The sequence below is a fragment of the Hetaerina americana genome, unplaced genomic scaffold (assembly GCF_022747635.1).
Source record: "Hetaerina americana unplaced genomic scaffold, ioHetAmer1.1.p SCAF_7, whole genome shotgun sequence".
Classification (NCBI taxonomy): domain Eukaryota; kingdom Metazoa; phylum Arthropoda; class Insecta; order Odonata; family Calopterygidae; genus Hetaerina; species Hetaerina americana.
In genome coordinates, this window is record NW_027287316.1 from 19283362 (window position 1) to 19296247 (window position 12886).

At 34.9% G+C, this 12886-nt stretch overlaps 1 protein-coding gene across 1 annotated transcript; it reads right to left on the bottom strand.

Moving 5' to 3' along the window:
- Positions 1-69: 69 nt before the first annotated feature.
- On the bottom strand, positions 70-12312 carry Apt1 (Acyl-protein thioesterase 1). The gene is made up of 7 exons (XM_071595278.1): positions 12113-12312; positions 11968-11999; positions 11813-11878; positions 11678-11725; positions 10641-10887; positions 3571-3735; positions 70-1271 (listed from the first exon to the last, which is right to left on the bottom strand). The coding sequence occupies exons 1-7, from the start codon at positions 12161-12163 to the stop codon at positions 1221-1223; spliced, it is 660 nt and encodes a 219-aa protein (XP_071451379.1). The 5' UTR covers positions 12164-12312; the 3' UTR covers positions 70-1220.
- Positions 12313-12886: the final 574 nt, after the last annotated feature.

The window sequence follows — 12886 nt, forward strand, 5'->3', positions numbered from 1 at the left end:
TTCCCGCATTCAAAGAGGTACCTTACATACGAATAATGGGATAAGGAAAATTAAAAAGATGAGTTAGGAATGCCATTTCATTTATTAATTCCCACTGCGGAAATTTCATATTAGATATTATCGATGAACATTAAATCCAGAACATACAACATCAAACTTTGGTGGGTTACAAACTTTAGAATATAAATTATTTGTCTCACTGTTTTATGTATCGATGTCCACTGTTTTGGGATCAATCGAACTGATCTATTTTTTAAAATTATTTAGTGCACCATTTTACACATGAACTTGAATCACTACTGTGTAGCTGAAACTTCACTGGAATTGGTTGAGAAATTCTGTTAAAAGAAAATCGTTGGTACATTTCATAGGGAGTTGCAGTGACTGGAGCAATTCGCTTGTAGCCTGATTGTATGAGTGATAAAATTTGTATCTAAATGTAGTTGTGCACTGTTTTCGCTTTTATTGTGTATTTTGGTCTAACAAACTGGATTTTAACGTGTAGTTAATACACCAAGAATGCAAATGCAAGAAATGAATACACTATGAATATATTGAATTCATCATCCTAAAGAATTTCAGATGTGTCCCCAATGTGGAAGTGTCTTTTAAATATTTGTACTGATGTGACATTAGCCCCCTATGAGTGATTATCGATAAGCTTCATTCTTCTGATTTGCACCAGCCAACGTACCAGTATCCCTCTTAAAAACAACAAAAAAAACCATCTACTTCCCCAAAAAGTCATAACACATTTTCAAACGACTAGCCAAGCAAAGCATCTTGTCTTTGCCAATTACAGTACTCTATGCATTGAAGGAGATTCCTTGCCCCTAGTAAAAATGAAAGGTAAACACATACTCTGCTCAGATAGTTCAATTGCAACTTCACTCATTAAATAATGATGAATGTGATCCTAACATATTGATGCAGTCGGCTTTATAAGAAGGCCCCTTTGCTTTAATTAACAAATGAGTTTAATGTAGTAAACATGTAAGATGGTGCCTGGGGATATACATCAAAAATGCAATTTCACCTTGAATGATACATACTAAGAGGCTTTCACATAAGAAAAAGATAACTATACTATATAGTAAATTTGGATGGTTGAGGCCATGAAAGACTTTACAGGAATTGGATGAGGAGAAGTTAGGGAGAGAGTCAAACTGCTGGTTTTAACCAGTAGCGGCAGGAATTCCAGCTGCCAGGTCCAAATATGACTATATTGGAGGAACTTCCTTATCAAGGAAAGTCTTCAAGTCACGCATTTCCTGAAAAGTTAAAAAAACATTTAGAAGTACAAATAGAGTTCAAGACAATCCCCTTAGATTAAAACATCACCCTAAAAGATCTACCAGGGCTATTCAGGAAATTTATTTGGCATCATGTAAATACAACAAAGTTGCTTTGATTGAAGGAATGTCTATTATCAACATGATTGTTTTCAAGACACTAATGAGGATTGAAAACAATTATAACAGACAGTTAACTCCAGCAAAACTGGCAGCCATTAAATGTACACAGCAAATGAGACATTGGTCCAAATGTGAATGAAATCAAAAGAGAAAAACTGTAACAACAGAAATTCATCACTTTCTACCTCCAACACAACTCTTCCGTAAAGGAGCAAAGAAGTAATGACAAAAACTTTTCATTTTCATTCATGCCTTTGTATGGAATGTACAAGTAAGGTGGATTCTCATTAAGACATTCCTTCTAAACACATTTTCCTTGTTAGCAAGTCCATTCTCTGAAGTAACAGTCTTAGCCCATGTAAATTATTGCAGTAAATACGTTCAAGAAATTTTTTTAATGGAACAGTACATTTTTGTAGCAAGATTCAGTAGAGGATTCAGTTTTGAATAAAAAATAATGATGCCATCAATGTTCAAAATTTAATAATAATAGAGACATTTTAGTAAAACCTTACTCTTTGGCTCTTATATTTGCAGAAATGAGTGAGGGATTTCCTTCCTCAGTAGGGATCCCTCCCATTCCACAAAAGCAAACTTTGAAACAGCCAATGGGAGTTCTCCCAAATACCTACTCAAAACCTCTTTGTTAATTCCCAATGTCTAAGATTCCTCCTTGGCTAGGTCACATCAACCATAGCTCCAGGGTGGCAATTGATTTTATAGGTTCTCATTCCTGACTTTTTCCCGATTAGCAAGCCATTATTTTTCCTAATTTTTCTTCTAACTACTCAAGACTGTTTGGAATCTGATTAGGTTAATTATGTGGAACATTTCTTATCACTTTGTGTGCCACGGAGGTGGTCGCACAGAAATTGATCTGAAACCATAATTTTAGTTTTTTACAGGCCTGCTTATACGATGGCCTATGGCAAATACAAACTGAAATCACAACTAAAAGGGACTTATTTATCATCGGAGATTCCTGATTTCCATATTATATTGCCCTTCCCAATGTCTAACTTCTGACTTATAAAAAAATTGTCCCCTTTCCTTATTTTTCCCCAAAGTTTTTAAGAAACTGACCAATTCCTTACTTTTTACTGACCGACTGGGCAACCTGTTAATTGCCCTCTTGCCCCTGGTGCCCTAACTCACACTAAACATCATGGTACAACATTTATTCCCCCTCAGAACTCAACCAACTTTTTGTCATACACTTTTCCATTCCTTATTTACTTTCGAGATATTAATGAATGTCATTTTAAATGGCTCATGCAATATATTTCCAATTGAATAGTTAGGTAGCTAGGCATGCAACATTAAAGTAGAAACGTTTAGCTAAAAGTTGATGCTATATTGATATTTAATAAAAGATATTTCAGTATATAAAGGACTTTTAGCTGTCACTATTTAATAAGGATGATGTGGAATAAATTCATTGAAATCAATTCTATCATCCTTATTTTATACTCAAAATACCACAAATTGAAGAAAGAGAATACTATAACTTTGCTGTATCTTGTGTTTTAATATGGGTAATATTGTGTAGATAAAAAAGTGAATTCATTTTCATTACAAATTACTTACACGAACAATTATCCAATTGCAGCAGCATTCCAGAAGATTAAAACTTACATTTTCAAACAAGAGCACATTTTGAAATTACTGTCAAGATTGAAATAATAGGTGGTAAAAAAAATACCTTAGATGGTCATTGATTTTATAGATTTAGATAGATACATAGAGACAAATGGGCAATAATTATTGCTATAATTGGAGTAAGGCACCAACGTACCAGTGCACAAAGATTATTTCACACTAAGGGAACTGCCATATGCTCGAGTGGAATTTATGCCATCAGTGATATTTCACTGATATAAATATCAGTTCAGTTTTTAGATAAACATCTCACAGAGTTCCAAAGAAACTGCGGGAGATGCCGCAACAGTAACTTTTAACGGAGTCATCCGCTAATGTGCATTTCAATGCAACAATTTCAGAGCGTAAAAATCATTCGCCTTGACTGGGACTCGAACCCAGATCCCTCAATATATATATATATATTTTTTTTCATCTCACAGAGTATTACAGAGAGGTTTAACTACTGTAAAAATCCAGGAAGATACCACTGCTTTCTCCTGAAAATACAACTTACTTCATCAGATGAACAGTGCATTAATCCTCTGTAGGTCTTAAACTCGAACTTTGGTAAAAATTGCTTCAAGAGTGATGCAGTCATTAAACCCCATTTGTAGGGTACCACAGGATCACAATCTCCATGGCAAAGAATATATGGAATTTCTGTATTCCCCACAGCAGCCTGTAATGTTTTATGAATAATTAAAATCAACCAGTGGTAAGCATATTATTCCTGAGACATGGATAGGATATATATTGGAAAAAGAAATTGCATTTTAAACTTACACATTTTATTAATAATTAATAAATGACACTAGCTGGTGCTATATACCAACAACAATTACAGAACTGTTGTTTTTCATCATTCAAACCAGAATCAAGCAAAACATTCGAGATACCTTTGCCCTGTTGGTCCTATATATTCAACTATAGAAAATTATTAGATGCAGGTGTAGGAGTTAAATTGGCTTTCATTGTTTAAAAGAATTACATAGACACCACAAACTTACCTCCAATTTTCATAAATCTTTCTATCATTCACAAGCATATATTGCCAAGAGTTAAACAATATTAAGGAACTTATGAAAATAAATACAATGGGACCTCCCACTTAAGAATAATATTGGTCCAGATATACGTTTCCATAAGTGAGAGGTGTCCTCATGATAAAGGTGAGGTCAATACACATATTTTTCATGAAATGTTCATATGAATTTTAAAGAAGGGATTTTACACAATTAAAACGATTTCATTGTGCTCCAATTCTACTGTAAACAACTTTCATGAAGTTAAAATGAATACAAATGCAAACTTCTAAATTTTAATTAAAACAAATTTTTAATCCTCCAGTAAGAAGCAACTACTTCCATACAGGTTAGGTAAATATCATTAAATCATTTACTTAGATTACTTGTTTCTTTTTCTAAAAGCTCTTTCTCAAACTTCACCCTGAGATCCGTTAAACTGCATAATTAATTTATCATTACACTCTTTTTTAGAAGTGTGGCATTTCTTTGGATTGTTCAACATGATGCAAAGCGAGAGCGTATGCTACAACAACAGTCATTAGCTGAAGGCTCAGGTTCACTATCAAATTCATCACTTATGAGCATATTTGAGGATCAGAATAAAAAATTCATGTAAAAGATATCCAATTAAGATGAATGATATTTGAAAGAAATGTGCCCATATCTTTAAGTTAGTGTATATGCCTAGAAGATGGAATTACATACACTCAAGCAGTCCAGCCAGACTAAGACAAAGAAAGTGTCTGTAAAGAGATACTTAATTTACATGGTCCAACTACTCCAGAGTGATAGTCAACATCCTGGCCTATACCTTGAATTTTTTAACTGAATACATCTAACAATGCAGCACAGAGTGATTCTCAGGGAATATCTAACTTTACCGTGCATATAAATTCCAATTACACATACCTAACAATTCCTTTTAAATTTATTAAATCACGTGCCGCCTGGACAAGACCATCAGAAGTGGTATCATAGTGCATAATTCTCTTAAGAGAATCCCATAGAATTGAATGTAAAGCAGCTTAAATTATAATAACTGATGGTTACATGCCTCACTCAGAGATTTACTTTTCATTTCATCAAAAGTTGCCATACACAATTCCAGTATTCTAAACAATAACAAAAAATGTGAGTTGTGCTGAAATCATTTGAGAAATGTAAAAGAAGACTTTAAGGCAGACATTATTTCCCCCTTTCAAGTTATATGTATGCTAGTAAAGAACAAAATAGGACCTCCATGCGGTGACAAATTAAATTTTCCTAAGCCAGATCCCATTTACTAAATGAACACTCTCCTACCTTAACTCTCTGCCACTTCAATCTTATTAACCATTCCCTTTTTCAAACTTCACATTCTAAGCAAATGCATGGTTATTTATGACTCCATCCTCCCTCAGGGTTTTCCTGATTACAAAGCAATACCCCTTCACGTTATTGCAATATTTATTCATTAAGTTGATCCTGAAGTGCTATTCTCTCCAGTCTTCAATCTTTTCTATTGCAATGCCAAGTTATCTATTTTGACAATCCAATTAAATTTGTTTGGTCTATCCTAAACATCCCCATTCCCTGGAATAACACCTTTCTTGGCTCTAGAACCATTGTCGTGACAACTCTAGGCCTAACAAATTATAAGCTTTAAAAATGTATCAGATGATTCCCCAATATCTTGAAATGGAAATGTTTAACTGCGCAACATTCCTAGGTACTTAAGGATCAATGGGCCTTGATAAAAGATTTTAAATTCAATGACAATAGTTAAAATAGGTGTCAATCTATTCGAGAAATAAAAAACTTACAGGATCAGGATTTTCTCTAATTTTCCAGTCCTCCACATTGCCATAACATTTCAAGTTCCAACCCTAAATTATTTGCGGCTCATTGCATTCTGTACTCCTGCTGTTGCTTTCACTTTACAAGTATTTCATGAGATGACTACCATGGAACCCTTGTCTCCCCTGCTGCCCGGCATGACACACGGCTAATTGGGCTGATTTCCATAGCTGCCAGGACTTATTTTCTCTTTACAGTCCATCATCCAACTATAGCGATAAGCAATTGTGGCCGTTTCCCATTTCCTTTACTGAATAGTGTTTTTAATGTGACACCATCACTCAACGGCTACCTCACTTGGGCCAGTTACAGCCACCTCATTGAGGAATATATGGTGCACGGACTACCTTCTGTCTGGCCCCTACCCTTTGACCAATCTGGCATGAGTGACCTTACTAGGAGCAAATAGCATTGTTACCACCTTCACAGCTCTAGGGGTCATTAGAAAAATAAAACCCTAACAAATCATCAAGTTGATAGTTCACAGGGACCTATTTCCTAGGCCTAATTCTATAAGCACTCTAAGTTTACTTCTCTTAATTTTGATCCTAGATTCTCATGAGAAACTGCACATGTTATTCAGAATGTCAAGAACTACATCATATGATACGAATGATTTCCCATTGTTATTAATGGGAAGGAATGGTTGTGTAAGTTGGTTGTAAGATTAATTCTTTTTCAAAGAAACTGCAGGAGATGCCGCAACAGTAACTTTTAATGGAGTCATCCTCTAATGTGTAATAAAATGCCACACTTTCAGAGTGTAAAAATCATTCGCCTTGACTGGGATTCGAACTCAGATCCCTCAATTTTGACACTCTGAAATCGTTGCATAAATTCTTTTTGTAAAACAAAATGTCACCCTACTCAAAAGTTTCTACATTGGGTGTCGACATTAAAAATTTGGCTAAATATCTTAGTTACAAATCTTGCCTCAAATTTTTCAATGAGATAGAAATTGACAAAATCGGTAATAGTGCTTTAGTTGCTACCTGGATAGTTTCTCTAGATTCATCACAAGGAGGTAGGTAGTTATGCACTAAGTCCCATCTATTAACTCGGCCACTAACAATTAGGGAAAATAATTGAAAATTTAAAATTTTCACGCTTGGATTACCCTCTTGGATTTAAACCAAGGGATTTTTTGTTGGTCTAGAAATTGCAATTGAATGAATACGCCAATGCTATCATGGTGATTTGTGCCCCTCCCCTCAGCCTCATGGTGTCAAAATCATGTCTTTGTTATATAATATATTGTATAAGGCATAACTGTTATACCTAATGCCTTTATTAACATATTGTGATGTTAATTTTCTCGCATGGCCGTAAAATAATCATGCAGTTGATAGTGTAATAGTAAATTAGTATGTGAAAACTGGCCAATTTTGATATTTTTCAACCTCTTCTTCATCCCTCTTCTTAACCCATGGGGTCAATGTTATGCATTGCCACCAGCTCTAATGACCTATGTGGAACCAGTGGATACCATTGTAGCACATGTAAGACTAGTGACATTCTGAAATATGATTTTTGGACATTGTAGCTGTGGTAATTTGTAAGTTTTACCGAAATTTAAGAACTTGTTTTGACTCAGGATTACTTCCAGCATAAATGCAACCTTTCATTTGAACATATGAAGAATACACCATGTTAAAAACTACAATTACTTCATACAATTTGGAAAACATCTTCACTGTGAGGGGAAGCTGATAAGAGTAGGTCTATTTTTTCTAATAAGTCATATGATTTTTATGCCATGAACAGTGAGTAACTACACACAAACCATCATGATTATCAATGCAACAATTTCAGAGTGTAAAAAATCATTTGCCTTGACCTGGATATGAACCCGGATCCCTCAATGTCCGGTCGAGTGCTTTAGCCAGTTAAGCTACCAAGGCGTCCTCTTAAACTCTGAAAAGTCAGTAGCAGCATCTCCAGCAGTTTCTTTGGAATTTTTCACCATGATAATATTGATGCAGATTGAGTCACATTTATGACAATCCTAATTGACCTGCCTTACCTTACTGACATGACTCAGTAGTAGTTGGTTGGTAAGGCTATGATTTTATCTATATGCAACTCCTCATCTTCAAATGAAAAATGATGTCTGAGAGTTATTACCTTAGTCCTCACCTTGAAACCCTCTATATTATTACTGGGCATCTACTATTTAAAGGCAGGCTTTCTATGAACACAGGCTGGACATTGCTCAATTTCTTAGCTACATCTAACAAGACAGAACCTGACATCTCACACCACATTAACTCATACTTCAATTACACAATCTTCCTACCTACCTTCATGCTGATCATTTTCCTCCACATTCCTTGAATTTCCAATGATCTCCCTTACATCACATATCCTAACCCCTATCAAAATGCTCTCCATCCACCTTTCTCACCTCCTTTTGATTGGACCCCCAACAATCCTGTCTCCTATCCCATCATGCCAAGCACTTCTTTGTTTGTTTTCCTTGCTGTCAATTTCACCTATGTGTAAAATGCTTACCAATATTTTCTTGGCATCCTAATTGGAAAAGTGTCCCATCAATTCCCTCCTCCTTCTAAAAGCTTCTTTGCCTTACACAATCCTTCTTCTTATATCCCAACCACTTTGACCAACCTACTTTGATCATCTAGTTTTTGCCCCTCTATTTTAACATCTAACTTCCCTCAAACTGAAAAACTAATGTATATTACATCTAAAATAATTCTCATCTAATACCTTCAACAATAATTTCCCAATGTGCAATGACTGTAACCCATTGGCTGGCTGGCTAAATAGAGCTTCATCATCAACTGACTTAAATGATTTTATGAATTCTCCACCAACTTTCATCCCTATTTCCAGTTCTTCCATGTGTATGCTGAAAAACATGGGTGATAATGTCTTATTCCTCTTCCTAACACAGCTCATTCCAATTCTCCATCTGCCATATTCACCTGAGCAGTCTGAGGCATGTACAGACTAAAGATTAGTCACTTATCCCCACAAATAATTCCTCTCTACTATATTACATTCACTAATTCTTTACCATTCTGCCCAATTTACCCCAACAAATACTTTTTCAAAATCTATGACACAGACAAATACATCCTGATTGTACTCTTTCTGTTCCTCTCAATTAGTGACCTCATCACTGCTATGGCAACATACATACCTTTACCCTTCTTTAACCCTAACTGATCATCCTCTAAGATCTAATTTGCCCTGCCCTCCATCCTTTTATTGTTGATCCATATAAGTTCAGTACATTAACATATTAGCTGTATAAGAAATCAAACCCATTGTTCTATAGCCTTCACATATGGCCACCTATCCTTTTTTATGAGATTGGAACTGACACTGATCTAACAAATGTTTACTGCAAAAATCCTATGAATTACCCCATAAACACTCTTACCTCCCACATTTTCCTAGAACCTGAAGCAATTCCACTGGGATGTTATCCATCCCCACAGCCTTCTTTGATTTCAATTCCCTTAATGCATTTTCTACCTCACAAATAAGTATGCCTGGGCCTGAGCTATCTCCATCTACATCATATTCCCAAAATTTGTCTAAATTTCCTGACCTAAAATCTTTATAATATAGATCCTCTATGTAACCTTTCCATATTTCATGAATCTTTCCTGTTTGAATTATTAGTTTTCCTGCTGTATCTTTAATAGTGTTCATGGATTTTTCCTTGTTACTACCTGATAATGCTTTCACCTTAGTTACATACAGCACACCCATTTTTCTCTTCCTTTGTAAAAATTAGCATATGCTTGCACTTCATTTTTTCACCATGCTTATTTTTCTTAATTAATTTTCTGCCTCATTCTATTATTTATTTCTTTAAATCTCCTTCTGCCTAATTCTATGGTCATATTCTTCCATTTCCTTCTCTAATCTATCTTCCTAATCATATCATCTATAAGCCATGGTTTCTTTGTCCTTCTCCTAATTACTATTCCCTAGTTTCATTCGCTGTTTATGATATCCCTTTTTTACATGCTCCCTTCTCACTTGTATTGTACCTATCTCCCTGTCCTTACTCGCAAATTTTTCCATCTAATGGTGCACTTCATTAGTACTTTACTATGATCAGAATCCACATCCACTCCCAGGAAGCTGCATGCATTTTTTACACAGTCCCTAAATTCTGTGCCTTACAAAAATATAGTCTAACTGATACCTCCCTGAATCCTTCAGCATTCTCCACATATGTCTGTATTTATTGTGGCTTTTAAAGCGAGTGTTCATTATGATACTGTCTCTTGCAAAACTCTAAAATTTTTGTACCTAATGTCATTCCTTGTTCCGAAACCATGGTGCTCTACCTTAATCCTATAATCAAATCTCTATCTTTGACCACCACCACATTCCAAATCCCATTACCAATAAATGCTACCTTTCAGTGGCATGCAATTTATTCTCTGTTCCATTATATACTCTATTATTTTTTTTACAACTATATTTTCCTCCCTTTGATTACCTGTTGGCATTTAGACTTGAAAATGACCAAGCTCATCATTTCAGCTTTTACTTCCAGCAATAATGTGCTATCACTCACCTGCTCTAAGTCTACTATGCTTCTTCCTACCTTTTTTCCCAATACTATAGCCATTCCTCGCTGCCTCTCCTCCCCTGTGCAGTATAATGCTCTAAAATTATAACCCTTCATACAAATGCAGAAATTCATCCTGGAAGATAATTTAATTGATATATCACTTACACCAGGAAATTGCCTATGAAGTGGCAACCAGCAAGACAGTGCTATGACTCCAGCAAGAGGTCTGGCACACTTGAGGGCAGAGTGTATTGCAAGTGCACCACCTTGAGAAAAACCACCAAGGATTATTCTCTCAGATGGTACTCCTGCTTTAATTTCAGCTTCAATCATTGAATGGACTAGGTCTGTAGCACGGCGGATACCCTCCTCATCCTCTGGACCATTAACATCAAGGGTTCTTAGGTCAAACCTATAATAATGAAATAAAAGTATTAAAGCTAATAAAATGAAAATGTGATGACCATAATGAAATCGTTCAGAAGAATCTTCCTGAAATGTTAAAAACATACTCAACTCACTTCAACTGTGTTATTGGTAATACTGTGGGTTCCTTGGTAAATCACTATTTTCAGAAGGGAGGTTTTTAAATAAAGCAACTAGTTCTATATAAACCATATACATAGAACGGCTTGAAATAAATTATGTGAAACAAGTAAAAACTTTGGCAGATTAAATGAATAAAATAAACCTTGAAATTCATTATATTAACTGCTAGTTTGATTACTAATGATTCAAATATAAAGGAATAGCTCAACTGAACAATATTTCAATGTCATAGACGCCCAAAATTGAGTCATTAAAAGAGAGAAAAAAACCCACATGGTCGGTCGAAACTTAATGAAACCACGAAAACATCAGCTTAATCTTCTTTATTATTTCAACATGCAGACCTCCAATTGATTTGGTCAATCGCGTTTACAATAATAAATGGCCATTAATAAGCACTTAAATGGATAAGACACAGTTAATATTGAGTCAAGCCATGCCTTGCAATTATGTTCAACATTCCAGACGGACAATAACTAAGACCCGTTGATTAGCAATAATTTTGCTTAAGACTTAAGCTCAACTAATGAATAACGGCGATATGAAATAAATATTCAAAAGTAGAAGGCTAAATTAAAATTGCCACCATTGTGTGCATGGGGTTACTGATGGTTCGGCATTTATGTTTATAAACAGACAAGAAGATTGTTTACCATGATGGCATTCTGAATCCCGCATTTAGCGTCACTGGCATGGTAGGCCTGAAAGAAAAATAACAGTATCAAGATGATTTCTGAACTAATTACACTTAAGCGGTTCAAGAGACTAACAATCATTTGGATACTAACGCCGTTGGACATATAACCTTCATGTGAGGAGATTTGATTGCAGCCATTGCACTGGCCCATCCATGCCTGGTATAAGTAAATAGAATCATTTCAACTTATAAAAATACATTTTATTTTAGACTTAATTGAATTTAAGAGATAACATAGTTGTTTACCCAGTGTCTCCGAGTCCATGTAGGAATATCATCTTCAAGAAAAATTGTATTGCCATGAGTTATTAGTCATAACCGTGAAATATCAATTTCAAGAAAAACAATGTTAACCTAATTAACAACGTTAATAAATATATACATAACTTACCGTCGCAGTATGCTTTGCTGTAGCAGCAGTAACAACGGGACTGCCAGCCATTATTTAAATAAGTGTGATATAAATAAATAGTTTCCGAATCTTCGTAGCCTATTTTTATTGATTATCGCTTCACAGAAAAAGATTATGCAAACCACAAAATAGGAGACTAACTCCTTAGTAGACTATGAAAAATTTCGAGGATTTTTAGATTCAGCGCATCCAGATAGTGTTTCTCCTTAGGTACAATTTCGTTGCTCAGTTGTTTTTAGTTTGCCGGTCACGAAATTCAATTTTAATGAACAGCGGTTCATGAATATGATGGTAATGTTCCATATACAGGTTTTTTGAAGGAGACACTTTAGTTGAAAAATGTTATAATTTGTAGTCCACATTTGCCAATTTTAAATTTTCGAGGGTTTATACTCGTTACACGTAATTATCAAGTAGGTACGCACGTTTTAGTTTAACTAAATTAAGTATAGAACTGCAGTGATTAAACTTTTTTATTTAATACTTATGTTCAACATGTTTGCTTGACTTTTTTCATAGTAATTTATGCTATCCAATGTCTTAGCTCCCAACTATCTCATTAGCAGAAATACTTCCATATGACCAGTGATCTGTACAAAAAAGGTCTATGGAATAATTGATATTTAAGAAAACTTCTTTACATGGTTATGACTGCCGTGGCACCACGAAAAATCGTAGAGTAATGAGGTTATTTTAATATTATCGTCATTTACTCTGAAAACTAAATGCTTTTCAAAATTTGTTGCGAACTAA